The sequence below is a fragment of the Phyllostomus hastatus genome, unplaced genomic scaffold (assembly GCF_019186645.2).
Source record: "Phyllostomus hastatus isolate PE091 unplaced genomic scaffold, TTU_PhHast_1.1 phas_scaffold_78, whole genome shotgun sequence".
Taxonomy (NCBI): Eukaryota; Metazoa; Chordata; class Mammalia; order Chiroptera; family Phyllostomidae; genus Phyllostomus; species Phyllostomus hastatus.
The window spans coordinates 115,080,261-115,097,499 of NW_025334041.1; the positions used below are offsets into that span (position 1 = coordinate 115,080,261).

Genomic DNA, 17,239 nt, shown 5'->3' on the forward strand with positions numbered 1-17,239 from the left:
TTCCTGGAACGCTGCCCCCCTTCCGAGGTCAGCCGTTCCCCGAGTTTCCCCCTCGGGCTGCTGTTGACTCAGCCAGGCTCTAAGACTTGCTGGGTCTGCACGCCAACACGTGAAGGCTCTCTTTGCTTTCTAAAACCTGAACTCAAAATGTATACACTTGTAATAGTATTAAGTGATGCCACACATGAAGATCTTAAAATAATGATGGATAACTTATAAAATGACATAAAAGGCTTTCCCCATTTCTAAAAGTCCGGGGCTTTGGAAATACATCACTAAGTCTTACGTTCAGGCCATCCCAGAGGAAAGCAAGAATGAGGCAACCTCTAATAACTGAGAAGGGACAGGCTGCACAATACACTGGGTTGGCCAAAAGTCCGTTTGTTTTTTTTCTGCACCATGGCTCTAGTAGTGCTTAGTTGTCTTTAACTTCCTTCGAAACAATTTTGTTAGGTTGCATTGCGAAAGTTGTCATATCAGCATGCGTTAAAAAAAAACTTACCGAAATCAGTGAATTTTTGGCCACCCATTTTAATACTAAAGATGGAAGAAGATATATAATATTTTCAGTGTATTATGCTTCATTATTTCAAGAAAGGTAAAAACACAACTGAAGCTAAAAAAAAAGATTTGTGCAGTATATGGAGAAGGTGCTATGACTGATCAAACGTGTCGAAAGTGTTTTGTGGTTTGTGAAGTTTCTTGGTACTACTGACATTTTGGCCAAATAATTCTTTGTTGTGGGACTGTCTTGTGCACTGGAAGATGGTTAGCAGCATCCCTGGCCTCTGCCCACTAGAAGGCTATATAGCAGGAGATAGCTGACATACTCAAAATATCCAAATCAATAAAGTTATTGGTGAAAAATAAAAAATGTGTCTTTTATTTTATGGAAAAAACTAAACGGACTTTTTGGCCAAGTCAATAATAAATAGAGTGGACAATAGGAGGGAAGCTCAATATGTTAATTTTCTAAACTGACCTACTGCACATTTTTCTACCTGTAAGTTCAGATAAACAACTTCATCTCCTCCCTCCCTGCTCTTTACCATCCTGGAGTAACATGCTGAGAATTAAAAAATCAGGAAACATAAATACATTTTGACTTCCCTCTTAATATACTACTCATATTAACCAGGTAGAATTTTTTTAAAAAGTAGGAGCTAAGTGTGTACTTAAGAATGCAGGGCATGCCCTGGCTGGTATAGCTCAGTGGATTGAGCGCGAGCTGCAAACCAAAGTGTCCCAGGTTCGATTCCCAGCCAGGGTACATGCCTGGGTTGCAGGCCATAACCCCCGGCAACCGCACATTGATGTTTCTCTCTCTCTCTGTCTGTCTCCCTCCCTTCCCTCTCTAGAAGTGAATGAATAAAATCTTAAAAAAAAAAAGAATGCAGGGGAGTTTGTATAACATAGTGGATGTACTAAATGCCACCACTGTTTACATAAAAATGCTTTATTTCATGTTATATGAATTTTACCTCAATTCAAAAGGTATTTGGCTGCAAAATCCTGGAAAGACAATTTGCTGTTGAAACTTGTGGCTGTAATGTGAGGTAATCACCACTAGATGATGCTATTGCCTTCAGGTGGTGCTCACCTGGTGTTTTCAGTGGCCTGACAATAGTGGCCTTTAATACACTGGGAGCGTGGGCAGTCCAACCTGTAAGGACAGTCTAACTATCATCTTTCTGCTGAAGAAACTGAGGTCCAGAGAAATTTAGTGATATTCTGAAGGTCAAGTCAAGATAAATTCTCATAACATAATAAGTTATTAAAAACAATAAGTTATTAAAACAGGAGGGCAAAGATGTGCTGTAAGTATATTATTGTATTTTCACCTTGCTTATTCTTTTTAAGCTTTGAAGCAAAGAAAGCTATTTTAATATTTGTTCAAAGCCCTTGATTAATATTCAGAAGTTTAGATCTCAAGGCTATGGGATAAAGATATACTGCTGAATCCACTGCCATTATTTGAAGAGTAAGTTCTAGGCAATCAATGTAATATTAAAGTAAACATACTCATATGATTATTCATAAGTACATCTTCCATTCAATTACAAGAAATAAGACAACACTGCAAAGCAAAACAACTATTTTAAGATCCCTAACTCTGTTTTATGATTTTTCTCCTATACTGCTATCACCTTAATCTGAACAGACTGTCAGTTACTTTCCCCTCTGGATCTACTCAGAATCAGGTACCAGCTCTCCCTCCTGTAGTGATTTCTTTGGCTGTCCTTGATAGGCGCCCATAGATGAATGTGTGGATGGTGCTTTCGGGGCTGAGCAGTGAACAACCAGCACAGCCATTCACAACAGCCTGCTCGAGCTCAGAAGGAAGCGGAAGGAAGGCGTTGCTGCGTGTAGCTTCCTGGTGAGCTCACCTTTTGTAATTTGCTTCTTAAGCTACTGGCTACCCATGCTGAGCAGAGCGACCACCTCCCCAGCTTCTGTTCCTTGCAGGTTTGTGTCAACACAAAGACAAGAAGCTTTCTAAGCACCTTCTAGAGCAGTGATGTTGAACAGGTGTGCCTCAAGCATTTTTAAAACGTGCAGTACCTCTTTAGTCAGGGGCACTCACCTCTTTTCCTATAGACTGTCAAATGAAAAAAAAATGACAACAGCCAACACAACAATAACCATCCAGTGTGAATGTATCAAAATTACACCTATTTTTGTTGTTGTTGTTCAATTGGCAAAAAAATGTATTTTTTGGCATGCTGCAGAATTTTAGTAATTAGTTTACGTGTGCCGTGGGATGAAAAGGGTTGAAACTCACTGTTCTAGATGCTTTTCTCTTGATTACAAGAGGCACAATCTGTCCGGCTTGAAGCGGGAGTAGATACACTTGCCCTGCCCCCGCCCCTGCAGGCTGGCCTTGTCTGGCCTGGAGGTCCACATTTAAAAGGTATGGAAAGTCAGCATCTCTGTTCTAGCCATTATTGTCTTATAAGGTTAATTAAGAAAGGGTCAAAACAGATACAATATCACTTAAATTCAAAACTTCAAACAGAACAGGCTTTAAAACAATTACGTACTGTAACTTTCTCAGAGTCCCACTCCTCGTAGTTCATTTCTCTTGGAGACCATTTCAACTATTGTTATCATAGAAATCAGCAGCAACAAAAAAGCGCAAGCAAAATCTCCACTAAAGAGCAAATCACCTCCTAAAAGATCACAACTAAAAGCCATTTGGAGGAAACTAAATGCCTATTCATTACCTCTGATTTCAAGGAAGAAAGTTTAAGCTGCTGCAAATTTTATTTTTGAGATAAACTAGACTGCTTGTTAATTAAAAATAAAAGTGTTGCTTTTGTGATCATTTTTACATGCGTGTCTAATTTGCCTACTTTGGCTCTCAATTAGAACATTCTAATGGGACATCAGTGTGATTATAACCATAATGAAATTTACTCTCCTTTCCTCATATACAGCGTGGTTGGACAAATCCTTCCTAAGCACTAGTATCCATGTAGTTCTGTGGATACCAAGAATTCAGTCCCAAAGGAACTAAATGGACCACTTTTCACGGAGAATAGACGCAATGTATATATATATACAGTGTACACATTCTGTGTGCAGGCGTGGTAGCCACTCAGCTGAGGAGGACTTTTATATCTTTCCAGTTGGATTTTTTATTCTCTACTACAGCTTATTAACAGCTACGCTTTCTTTAATCATAGTATTTGGGATCTGTGATCAAAATGATAAATGCTTTCAAACTCAGAGAGTATTAATCACCATAACCTCTCAAAAGAGTTCTCCGCCTTGGCTGAAGGGACCGCGAGTGATGCATCCAGTGCGACTGACAGAAGCGGCGCGAGCCAAAGGCAGCACGAGGCCCCCGGGCGGCCTGAGCCCGAGGCGGCGACCGCGCGCTGTGCTGCTCACAGGCCGCGTGTTCCAAAGTCATTACTAACATTTTTTTTTTTTGGAAACATATTTCTTGGAAATGCCTTTAAACCCTGACTGCTGAAAGGCCTTTTGCAGCCACTGCCCAGTTACGACATTTTTTCAAGTTTGGTCCATGAGTCAAAAGGGTATGATGAACATTCTTACACGGATTCTTACGATCCTGGGGAACATGTGAGAGGCACGCGTGGATGTGGAAGGCATCACGAGCTCAGTTGCTCCGACGCAGGTTGCAAGGTCTGTCCCTTTTGTAGAAACTCGAGAGAAAACTGGGGAAGAGTAGCTGGTGGGACGTATCCCAACATTTTGTGTCACAGCAAATGGCACATGTATTACATAAGGCCGTCGCTCACACACTTAAGTGGCACAGTATTTAGGAATAAACTGTTCTACTTTCACTATCCAGCGTAACGGCATGGTACATTATTTTACCAAACGAAACGTCACATTTCTTGTAAACACAAACTACATCTGTTTCCAAATTGGTTGCCTGGTAGCGAGTACAGCACACAAGGCAGCGAAGGGAGGGATATGTAAACACTGTCGCTGAAACTTAAAGCGGGCGGATTACAAATAGTTCAGGTCGCATTTCAGGCACGGTTCTCACTCCTAATTGCACCTCGCACATAACAGTTTAATAAACATGTTTTTCTTTGACTTGTTGAAAAACAAGAATGAAGCATAATTCTATTACAATCTATAGATGTGGTCTCCTTTAAAAAATGTCTGTACAGTATTTTTCCACCCTATGGATGCACCAAAAATTCTCAACCAATTCCCTACTGGGAGTCATGATTTCAAACTGTTCTTTTGCTGTAATGATTATATTTTTATTCCTGGCAGTCAAGTACAAGGCTAGTCTGTATTCCCAGAACTAGAAGGTTTTTTTTTTTCTTAAACTCAAATGTATCTGTACATCTTCAGACTGATCTCTCAGCAAAAGAGAGAGGGCAGGACTCCTGCCTCTGTGTTCGGACCCATACTAGTATTTTACAAATCTTTGTAAACATTTGCCAATGAGTTTGTGGCACTTCAGTTTCCTCAGAGATTTTTTTTTCTTTTTTAAACACTCTTACCTTTCTAAGCCTGACTTGTCATCAGATAGGGTTAAAACACCTGTAGTGCAGTACATTAATCTACCAATAGGTGGCACTCTCCCAACATGCTAAGGGTCCCACAGAGAGATCAAGACTACCTCAAGCCATTATGTTCAATTTACTTACACTAAGTCTAGTTATTTTACGTAATTTACTTAAAAGAAGGGCACCTGATTATTTTAGCAAGATAACCACAGACACTGGGACCCCTGGGTACTTTAGACTGCAGTGTTTAAATGCGCCTAATTTTCTTTCATTTACTTTCATTTCTTTCATTTCTTTCAAATGAATTTTCTTTCATTTACAGGTCAGTAGGTTTTTATTTCATGAGATAATGGCCCCCTATATATCTTGTAATCCATAGGTACATTTTCCAGAAATTTTAACTTTATACGTTTAGGAGTGCCTATAAAAACATTAAAAACTAATTTTAGGTAAGTCCTAGGATTATCAACAATTTTATTTATCAGGAACTACTGACTTCCGTTAATCCATTAACTCATCAAATATATATTATCTATCCTGCCCGCCAGTGGGCTAACCTCTGATGCAGAGCTGATGAGGCTCCATCTCTAGTTTTGCCAAGCTCACTGCCTAGCTCTACAGATGCAGTTTTTCTCTTCTCTAAACATACAATGCATGAGAAACTTTAAAAATCTCAGCTTTAATTTTTCACTTGGCTACTTTTATATCCTAAGGGATTCTGTTTATCGAGGACGTGCCCGCAGACCTTGGGGCAAAAGGCTGGAGAAGCATGGAAATGGTTTAGATGCACGGATGTTGGACCAGGTGCTCTGGATTGAATCTGTCACTCGCTGGTAGTGACCACGGCAGGAAACAATGTTCAGTGACTCAGTTCCTCGTCTAGAAGGAGGCAACTACACACCTTGGAGAATTAAATATCTCAATAGATGGGAAGCATTCTGAACAGCACCTAGCTCTCTATATATGCCGTACGTATACACATGCCAGCTACCATTATTTTTTACTATAGTGGAGACCCAGAAACACCAACCTATAGAAAACTCCACCAAAGACTTCAAAGTTCTGATATTCTTATGATTTTCTTCTAGAATGGCACTGAACATTCCCAGAAAGATCAAGCAATAACCACCCTCTCTCACTTATGATATGGATACAATGGTTTCTTTTTCCTGACTTGTTTTTTCCCAAGCAGCACTTTCTCTCAGAAGCTGGCATGACATCATGGTACATGATACATGATACATGATGTCATTACACAAATTTGAAGGTCCTCCCAAAGCAGTTCAACACCTCCCCTCAGCCAAGGACAAGAGGCCATCAGTGTATGGCCATGTCATCAAACTGCCCACCGCTACATCTGCAACACCGCCCTCAATGGTCTGGAGCTGGAGCCTTCTCCTAACGCCTGGTCTGCCCTCTGAGACTTCCGCTGAGGACTGAAGTGAAACCCTCAGCCGCCCCGGAAACGTACTGAACTGTACAACCACGCAATTCTCCTCGGGTCAGGTTACCTTGACACAGTCCATGCCCCTGCACGCACTTGCCCTGCATGTGGCACCAAACCGCAAGATGCCATCTGACTTCAGAGACCACTGTTTAAGGAGCCACTCCATCTCCTCCAACTACCAGTCTTCTCCAATGTAGCTGCTGCCTTAGCAAGAATTAGTGCCCGTGACCTATTGGACCAGAAGTGTGAAAGCCTGCCCTGGAGCCAAAGTTTTACTTTACACCACACTTTAATGCTCGAAGCTGATGACAAAGGCTGTGATTTACTCCTCCATTCCTCCAGCACTGTTTCCATCAGTAACTAATTGTTCCCCCAAGCAGCCCTGCACTGCTAAGGAAACTGGAAGGGTCGGTGCCAGACAGGTTGGGATTCAGCCAGTGCTTGTGGTAACAAATAGACAACGTGGTCCTTTCCCAACGATCAAGGTAGGCATGACTGGTATATTTAAAAGGTTCAATGACAGAAATTATGAGCAAACCAGTCTTCAAACTCACATTCTTTGCTTCCTCATTGAAAAAGTAGTGATGGCATTAGAGTCGGTTTTAATGGAATCAAGTTGGTTGCTGTTAGGTGTCCCTAGAACCTCACTAGCGTGGTCTGAGGACCAGCCACTGCTGCCTCCCCTTGGGGCTTGTTAGGAATGCAGAAGCTTGCCTGCCTCCCTCCACCCGGGGACCAGGTTCTGTTTTCTGATAGGTTCTCCAGATAACTGACATTCCCATGAATGTTTATGAAGCCATGGTCTAGAAGAGAAAGTTTTATACGAGAACCACTTTTTTCCTGAATTTGTCTACCCCTCATTCACATTCAGATGCTGTTAGGCCATTGTAGACTTTGTAAGAGCCTTGCATGTCAGACACAGTTGGAAATGCAGGTGATCTCAGTCACCTGGCAGGAGCAGCAACAGCTGCTGACATCTTCCGAATGCTTCCCAAGCAACAAGCACTATTCTAAAATGTTCATATTAACTTCTTTGTTACAACAACCCTGTGAGGCAGGCGATAACTATTGTCACAGGAGGCACTGAGAGACTAAGTAACAAGGCCGAGATAAGAAGTTGCTGAGCCAAGACTCGAACCCAGGCAACCTGGTTCCAGAGCCCACGTGTTAACCCCTGAGCTCTGACTCCTTTTAGTTCCCACTCTCCCGCAGGAATGTGCTCGGTGGGAGATGGTTTCGTGTAGGTGTGACTAGGACATCGGCTGCTGATCAGGGGAATGCCAGCTCGTCATAGGGCCTCTGGAAAAACTGCTTAACGTTGCTGTGGGCTTCTCTCTGGATTCAGAGGAGACTGTCTTTAAGTCTAGCACGAGGCCCATCACTTTCGGGACATTAAAAAAAATGCCCCTGGGCCGCCCACTCATTCCTGTACTCCAGTGGGGACACGCAGAACGGTGCCCATCCATGTTTGCTGGAATGCTGGGGCCCTTCGCTGATACCCGGGGGGCCCAAGCAGCTGTTTTCCCAGCCAGCCCCCACCCCAGCATCTTTGATGTTAATGAATTTATCTACCGGAGGTTAAAATAGCAATTTGGTAGACAAAGACTACCATCGTTTAAAAATAAAGGACTGAAAACCCCTGATGTTGAGACTTGGCAGACTAGATACCGGAGGTTTTCTGGAGAAGTTATCATAAGTGCTGTGCGTCTATAAACTGGAAAATGTGTAGCAATGATGGGAACGTTTTTTGGCTTGTAGTACTATTTTTTTCCTGCTCTCCCGTACTCTCCTAAAAACAGGATTCAATATATATTGTTCACAGGTATTTGTTCAAATTCACATTTAAAAATTTTGTTTTGTAGAGTCTCAGTTAAAGATAATTGATGCAGTATTCTAAAATTCATTTCTAACAGAACATACTTGACTATTCTTTTAAAAACTTAAACGATTACATTTGACTTTCAAAGGATCTGGCCTGTCAGATTCACATGCCATAAAGACTTAATATCACGGGATCAGGGTGGGGACAGAACACATTCTAAATACACGCAGACCCTTTCATAAAAGCGTTTCCGTAATGACAAGAATACCATCATCCAAATGTCAGGGTTATAAGCAGCCTACGGACAAAACTCCTACAAATCAGCAAGAAGAGACAGGGTCCAGCAACAACAATGAAGACAGGCCGAGGAGATGATAAACAAGTCACTGACAAAGAAATACAGACCACCTATCAACACGGGAAAGGTGCTCACACTCCCTGGAGAGAGGGGGATGTGCGTGAGATACCCTTCTCCTCCACCTGAAAAAGAAGCTTACAGACTGAATGTCCAGGGGTAGAAGGGCATGTGGCAGGAGGCTTTTCAGACACTCCCGACGCGAGTGTAAATTTGTGCAGTGTTTTTGGAGAGGAATAGGATCAATTTCAAGTCACGTCCTTCTCCCCTGAGCCTTTCGCTTGCAGGAATTTTCTTACGAAGGCGTTCCTGCAGGCATATGTAAGGTACATCTGTGACGGTTCAATGCAGCGTTGTGTAAACCAGGAAAGTCCAGACTGGGGCAAGGGCGGGCAGGGCCGGCAGAGGCACGGTGGGGCACGGACAACCCGAACGTCCAGTGCGTGAGGTGGCAAAATAAAACACAGTGCATCCATAAAACAGAGTCTAGGCAGCCATTTAAAAGTTACCACCTTGCATCAATTCTAAGATACCACAGACTGTAATCCCAGTATTACAGACAGTAAAATGTGAAAAAAAAAGGGCTTGTGGCCACTGGGAGATGCCATCAATGATAAGATGCCCCAGAGATGCTGAGGAGTAGAACAAAAAGAGTGCCTTAGACCAGAGATACGGATCTCAGTTTCAGCTGTTCTCCTGAGCAGAAGTATGTAATAATAACCAGTGTGGCAGGAAAGGCTTCAATGATGATAAAGCAACTGAAGGGCGAACATATCCAAGGAGCGGAGCTCAACTCATGGGGTAGGTGGATGGGCACAGAACATCTTTGTTGAATTCTTTAGAAGGAACCTATGCTACTTCTGAAAACAATTCAACAATAAAAACACTGCCGAAGCAGAAACGAGGAGAGGTATCATCAGAGCGCCATGAGAAGAGGAATCCTGCCTCACTGTGCCCACTTGCCACAGAGTGCGCTTTCCTCGCCTTGTGGCGTCTGCCTGCCTGCGGGGACAGAGGCAGCAGTGACGGCCGTGGTAATTACCCCACTCCCTGTTCCTGCCCCACCTGCCCCCTCCCAGTCCTCCCAGCAACCCACCACGATGAGGTCATCGTCCCTGAGTCACGCAGCTGCCCTGGGCAGTTCTGGATGCCAGACCCCGCCTGCCTGGCCCCAGAGCCTGCACGCTTTCCATTTCTGGGCTACGGTCATCGCCGTCTGTTTCTTTATGTACCTGCCCTTTAGCCTTTGTTATTCTGTTCCCTTTTATGGTATTCCCAAGGATTTTTCTTATGCAACATGGGTGTTATGTTCCTTCCAAGCTGAAAAGCTAATTTATAAAATCGCTTGAAAGTTGCATTCGTTAACTAAATTAACAAAGAGTTGATGCATTTCCTCTTTTCTAGCAATTCCTCCCGTTTTGACCATTCTGAGAATTTGCTCATTATAAACTCGTTCTCTTTACTGTGAATGCAGTTTCCTCATTTTAACAGATTGACTTTATAGTCTGAGACAAAACGGACTACCAAACACGGTTGCGGGCTCTCCTTTGATAAGCAGTGAGTGGCCCAAGAGAAAGAAGCAACTGGTGCTGGCCCCAAGAGCCCCCAAGGAGCCCCCCCTGTGGACCAGCCGGCACGCTCCAGCCCCTCCCGCACGAGGAGAGGATGAAACCCGGAGCTTAGCCTGCTGTGTTTTCTCCCTCGGACCATTGGGTTAACCCCAGATCTAAAACTTGAGAGGAAAGGAGATCTGCTCAGATGTGTTTTCCCTTACTTCCAACTCTCTTCCTTTATGGTCCTCACCCCTTTCTTCTCTTTCTCACCAAGAGACTGACATACCAATTTGAAGATATTTTTTATAGTCTCTAATACTTTGTGCTGTAAGTGGAAACTGTTAGAAATGAGGAGAATTGTAAGAAAAAAGAAGCATCAGGAAATACAGAGTCGAAAGACCTCGGCCACCAACTGCTACGCTGCCCCGTGCCTCTCTGGGTCCTGCGTCGCTCTCTGGGCAGGGGAGTGGGGGTCTGCACTGGTGAAGTGGTGGAGGTGAACCAGGAGTCGGACGGCAATGCCGTGCGGCTGGTCCCCTCCTTCTACACAGACACGTCTGGTGAAAGCAACACGTCGGCAGCGAGTAGAAGAGTCGTCGGGCTCCTAAGGGGGTGGGAGGAACCCTAACCCCAGGGGCTCCCGCAGAAGGAGCAGCAGGAGGCAGCTCACCTGAATCTTTCATGGGGCAGAGGGCGCACTGCATGCCCCAGGCCTCGCCGTACAGACAGCAGCACTCTGTGTACGTGGTCTGCTTGCTGACCAGGGGCCGGCTGCACACGTAGTCCTCGCTCAGGTGCTCCCAGCACAGGTCTTGGTAGACGTCGGTTTCTTCGACTTGTTCTGGAAGGGAAGACGCGGTTCCGTGACGACTGCACCGTTATTCCTGCTGCATAAACACTGCCGTGGAAGCCAGCGAGGCTCCAGGTTTCCAGTCCCTGTTTCTAAGAGCGACTCCCAAGTAAAAGTCTGATCCGTGGTCTTTTCACGGATCAAACCTCTGTCATGTCCAATGGGGTGTCACTTTTGTCAGCTGAAGTTCCGCCTGCTCATCATGTTCCGATGACACCCTTCCCTCTCTGGCTCCCATCCCTGCACAACACACCCACTCTCCTGCCTGTCCATCACAGTCCTGGTGGACTTCCCATTCTTCCAATCTCAGCTTTTTCACATTTAGTTCTCTGTCAAATCCTCCCTCGCCCTTCTACACAATAGTCTTTAAATTCAGGTTTTCTGACCCATCTCATCTGCGAAAGCCTGGGACTAGAGACACTTCATCCCGAAGTCTTCCATCCTAGCCTTTCTACCTTTAGCGGATTTTGTCCAAAGTAGCCCCCTGGTGTGGTGATGGACCAATCAATTCTACCAACTACCAGGGGCAAACCAGCTCTCCAGGGATGAACAGGGATTCCTACCCCAGGACTTCAGGGCTCTCCATCTCCTCATCCAGCTCCGCCCTCCATGCCACCCAGCTCCACCTACGTCCTCCAGTGCAATCTGGGAAACAAAACTGTCTTCCCCTGAGCCTGCGCTTCCCCAGCTGCCTTTGAAGTTAAGTGTTGCTCAGCCCTCAGGTATGGAACCACAGTTATCTGCTCGGCCGCTCCACATTCTGTTGTCCATGATATGAGTGTATTCAGGGCAGTAAATCCCCAAGGTGCACACATACGCATTTGATGATTTCTCTGAGCGTCTCATTCTAATTATTTCAAAAACACCCGTGGAATCATTTTTTTCTCTCTTTTTCCGATAGCTTACATTTCAGTCCAAAGGAAAACATTACAGCATCTATTTGGACACAGGCTTGCACCTCATATCCAAACATACCGTGCGATCCCGATGGTCGTATGCATCTTTTTTCTGAAGCATCTAGGACCATGGGGTGGGTGCAGAAGCAGTTATAGGAGCCTTCTGTATTGATGCACTGGCCATCGATACAGCTGCTGGGGTCTTGGCACTCATCCAAATCTGCAGAGACAAGAAAAACTGTTGAAGACAACCAGTCATCACTTGCACCTCATGCACTTACCGAACTTTACCCACGGCTACATTAAGTCAGGTTTCCAGGGGCGCCCAGAATTTCATGAACTACACGTCATTACCCAAAGGAGAACAGTCTGATGGTAAACCTGTGAAGCTGTATTGATGGGGAAAATGACACTGTCAGGCTGATGCTGGCCTTCAATAAAGAAAGAAAACAGTTGGCAACAGGATGCGCTCAGAAATGTAAGATAATATGCTCTTTATGATAGTATGAAAGTCATTTCCTTTTGCTACGTTTTTCTGCCAGGTGTACATGGTTTTCTGCTTAAGCATTAACGTCTGGGTCGGTATTTAACAATGACTTTCACCTGCACTGCGCGAGGGATGAAATAGGAGGCTCCCCAGGCCCAGCAAACACTTCCCTTCAACCAGTGGCCTGAATTATAATTCCACATTGAACATTAACTCTTTGATATCCACTCCAATAGTCGTATGGAGGCTTTCTATTTTCTTAAATCTCACTCGCAAAAAAAATCCATAAACCATTTACGGATCTTTTCAACTCGTGATTCAGATGCAAACAATTGCTCTAGTATTACACGGCGTTACTTATTTTTTCCACCAGTTTATTTTCACAGCACCCCATGCCCCCCTCCAACTCACCGAAGCACTGCAGTTTGACGGGGTCGTAGTATGTCCCCTGCTTACAGTAGCATTCATAACCAGGCTGGGTGTTCAAACAGTAGCCATTCTTGCAGATTTCTTGTCCAAAAAGTAGACACTCGTCCGCATCTACCGGGGCAAAACGGAGCGACGGAACAAAGAGTTGGCTCCAGTCTTTCAGTTAAGCAGAAGCTTCACACTACATTTTATAATATTTATATTCTAAAGATTCTTAAAGATACAGCAACACAAAATTCTTAAAGTTGGGACTAATCCACAGAGGTGGAAACATAATCAGGTTTGTCTGTGCTATTTAAGAAACAAGGTCCCAAACAGTACGGGGGAAGATGTATTTGTTAATGTGGCTTCTGGGATGCTCCCTTGTAGTTGATGAAAGTCTATAAAATTCTACAATGGCACAGCAACATTCTTTGAAGGAAATGCCTTTTAAGAGAGGTGCCTTTCTTTAAGTGCACATTTAGGCCCATGAACTAGTTGGGGATGAAAAACTCCTGAGAAGAGTTGGATGGACTTGGATGATAGTCTTCGTTGGTGATAATGATAAGCTCAGGAAGGCACAGTTGCTAAGGGTGTTGGCAGACCACGCCTGCACAGCACAATGCAGTGCTCGGTGTGCGCCACGGTAAACTGGAGATGCTGGCAACCTCTACCTGATAGGACCAGAAGGATTCAGTGATTTAACAATCCATGCAGAGACCGCAGTATACTTTCAAAAGGTGTTACCTGTTATTTTTATTGCTGTTATTGTTCTGTTACCATCAGTTCTCACATTTTAGAGCCCCTGCCCTCCAGTCCTGGTTTTAAAAACCGGAGATTCCACAGATGAATTGCTCCAAGTTAGACAGCTGGAAAATGGCAAGGCCAAGTCCACATACGTGGCTGTCTGGATCTGAATCTAATGTTCTTCCAGCCACTCACAGTGCTGCTAAGACAGGGAGAGGAGGAACTGCTTTTCCTACAGAAGAGGGGGACGACCTTGTGGTGAATCAAGGCTTCATCCCACAACATAAAATGGGAGGTAACTACATCCCTGCAAAAACGTAATACGTAATATTTGTGAACATGAAAAACCATTAAATACATATCACCAACCAACTCTTTGTTATTTGGTTGGACCAAATCATAATAACTATATTTAAAAACACAAAGGGAATTTCTTATCCAGCTACTGAATTATGGCATATGATTAAAACACTATTTTTCCAAAGAAAGTGAATAAAAAAATGTTTTTAGTCTGTTTTCCATCACTTAGCAGTTTTTAATATTACATTTTACAGAAAAAAATCATTTTGTGTATAAAGGTCTTAATATTTTCATTGTGGGAATGTCAAAAGTGAGTGGTTAATGAGGAGATATTCACACATGTGGCTTAAATTCCACCAAAATAAAAAGGCTGCATGTTTGTTTTAGAATTACAGACTAATAGCACTGAATATATAAAACACATCTACTTTTGCTTTCTTCTTTTCCATTCCTTATTACGAATCCGTGGCCATTAGTAAAAGGTCCTAACAACAGTAAGATGAGTTCTAACAAAGCAAGAATTTTGGCTCTGTAGATGACTATTAAAGACTATGATGACCAAATTCATACAGTCTCAACAACATAAGACTTCTCATATCCTTCTGGAATAGGAAAATAATTTATTAAGGACAGCACTCGATGTTGGGTACTTTTCCATATACCATCTCATTTAATTCTCACGGTAACCTTTGAGTCATTACTCCTGTCTCAAAGATGGAACCTCAGATCACGTGATGTCCCTCCATCAGACAGCCCAGCAGGGGTGCCAGACCCATTTTCGCCGGGGCCCACATCAGCCTCCCGGTTGCCTTCGAAGGGCCGAATGTAATGTTAGGACTGTGTAAATGTAACGACTCCCTAACTAGGGGCAAGGAGCTTGGCACTGCTGCCGGGTAGAAACAAGGTGCCGAGCTGGATAAAACAAGGTGGAGGGCCCGATTTGGTCCTCAGGCCTTGTGTTTGGCCCCTGTGGCCTAAGGATTCCAATTCCCCAGCCACACACAGCTCCAGAGTCCGAGGGGGCTTTCTCCCAGTGGTACAATAAAGGCTTTGTAATCCCTTCCCACGGCTCAGAAGAGCTCGCATGCTGCCTAACCCAGCCATGCCTTGCTTGAGTGTCTCATATGCACACACGTGGCCAGTCCATTTCTGCTCGAGTCTGACCTTTATAGTCGTCGCCACCAGCTTCGTAAGAGGACTCTCCGGCGGGGACAAAACCTTTCCCTCTAGGACACATTTCAGTGAATTCAGCTGATTTCAGGAAAGGCAGGGGAAAAAAAGAAAGACGTTAGAAAAAAGAAAAAACATCAACATCCTACATGAATGTGTATTTTAAATTCGGTTTTGCTTTTTCAAGACTAAGTACCTTGAAAACAAATTTTGCAATCCATCCTACTTCACACATATTTTATCTCCCCGTGTTTTACTTAGTGGTGTGACTTATTTCTCCTTCACTGTGGTCACTAGTATTTTCCAGTGTTAATAAGAATCCATCACGCAAAATCTTAGCTTCAACCTATAATCTCTAGGTATCAATAACACTGTATTATTGTTATAAAAAGGTTGGTTTTAATTTTTTTTAAAAATGGGGTATAACTGAATTATCCTCTTGCCAAAATACAGTACAGAATCTCACTGTACCAGTGTTTTCAGTGATGGAAAGAACTTTAAGAATTCACGCTGAGGTGGGACGAAGGTGATTTTCCCCCGAGCTGAATGGAAGTCACTATAAGGTAACCTCACTTCAGTGTGCGTATGGCAGCCGCTAGGGACCATCCGCATCTCAAAGCTTCCTCGGAGTAACCAGAATGAGAACATTCCAGCCCCCCAGGACCACACCCGAGGTGAGAGCACCGCTGGGCTGACTCGTACCTGTCCCCAGGACCGGGCAGGGGTAGATCTCGCAGTTGTCCCCCCAACCAGCGCCGGAGGTGCAGCAGCACTCCTGTTTGGTGACATTGGGGGCCAGCACGTTGTCACAGAGACTGGCGTCGTTGAGGTTGTAGTAGCACTCCTTCTTTTCTTCTTTGGGCTGCTCCACCTCGACATCTAAACAGAGTGGACAGAGGAAAAGGGGTGTTAAGGGGACACGTCAGATTTATCGGTCTCGCAGCAGAGTGGAAGACACGGTGGTAAAGCAGACGGGATGTGACGGGGGCATTGAACGTGCCGACAGCCGCTTTCCGCTTTCGTGCGGGGCTCTCCCACGATGAGATAAAAATGCACTCGGATCCTGAATGTTGGTGGATTTCTAACACCCACCCCCGGCCCCCGCCCAGCGAGTGCAAGTCTGTCCAAATCATTTCGTTTACGTTAACCAAACGTAAATTTGGTTAATTTACTTTATTCTTGTAAATTTGGCTGTGAGTCGAGTTTCCATACTTGCTTTCTTGCCAAACATAGGGCCGTTCTTTACTGAACTATAACACCTACTTAAATCAACGAACGTTTTTCCCAGCACCTGACCGGAGATGTGGGGCCACACAAGATATATTACCCTTAGATGGGTATCTGAACCCACCATGCCCCCGACAGAGCCAAGCAGGAGATGGTAGCCAGAAAAAAAAAACACTGTAGTAACCTGGAGTCTACAAAATCACCTTTCATTACTGAAAATCTAACTACTTAAACTGCTGCAAATATAAGGCTTTGAACGGAATAATGAGGGTTAGGTAAGCCTCAAGGCAGAAGTTCAAGGCTGGGTTCCAGTCCTGGCTCCAGTGCATCCTAGAGGGAAACACCTTCTCACAGACTCAGTTTCACCCTCTGTGATAAAGGACAAACAAGGCGACGTGACGGGATACAGGCGATGGGGACACAGTGCACCTGTTTGAGACGATACCAAGCAGGCCATCCTCGCAGGGTGGGGTCTATGAAAAGTGTGTGCTTTTAAGAAACGAGCAATATTTTGTGACTAAACGGCAAGTAATCTAACCCCTTCCCTACCACAGGCCAGGAAGTTCGAATTACTGCCTATGGTCCAGTTAGAATTTACTCAGTTTTTAGTTGATGCTATATCAAATAACAAGCTGACTACGACCATCACAGCTGTTTAGATGAATTCTAATGAAGTTTTCTTCAGGAGAACAGCACTGTTTCCAGAGTCTTGGACCCAAAGACACTGGAGGGACAGAGGGAAATGCTGACCAGTGAGGCTGAGACCTGAGTGTCAACACCATTTTTTGAAGTTGCTGGATAATGACATGAGGAAAATATAACGAGTTATGTTCACAATAGTTGTCTATGTATTTCTTTTGGCAGCATCGGGTTGGCTGTGGAAACTTGATTAACATAGCAAATAGCAAAGGTGTTTTAACAACCTAAGTTCATAGAATTCTCAGAAAAACGAGTGCGCTTTCTCTCCTCTCTGGGCATGA

General features: G+C 44.1%; 1 protein-coding gene across 13 annotated transcripts in view; it reads right to left on the reverse strand.

The window, feature by feature from the left end:
* The window catches only part of LTBP1 (latent transforming growth factor beta binding protein 1), a 362,585-nt gene that overhangs the window by 14,540 nt on the left and 330,806 nt on the right, over positions 1-17,239 (reverse strand). For all 13 annotated transcript variants that reach the window (XM_045827131.1, XM_045827129.1, XM_045827127.1 and 10 more), the window contains 5 exons: positions 15,735-15,911; positions 15,027-15,113; positions 12,819-12,947; positions 12,000-12,140; positions 10,845-11,015 (listed from right to left, as the gene is read on the reverse strand). In XM_045827131.1, coding sequence (XP_045683087.1) covers positions 10,845-11,015; positions 12,000-12,140; positions 12,819-12,947; positions 15,027-15,113; positions 15,735-15,911 — 705 coding nt within the window. The remainder of the gene's footprint in view (positions 1-10,844; positions 11,016-11,999; positions 12,141-12,818; positions 12,948-15,026; positions 15,114-15,734; positions 15,912-17,239) is intronic.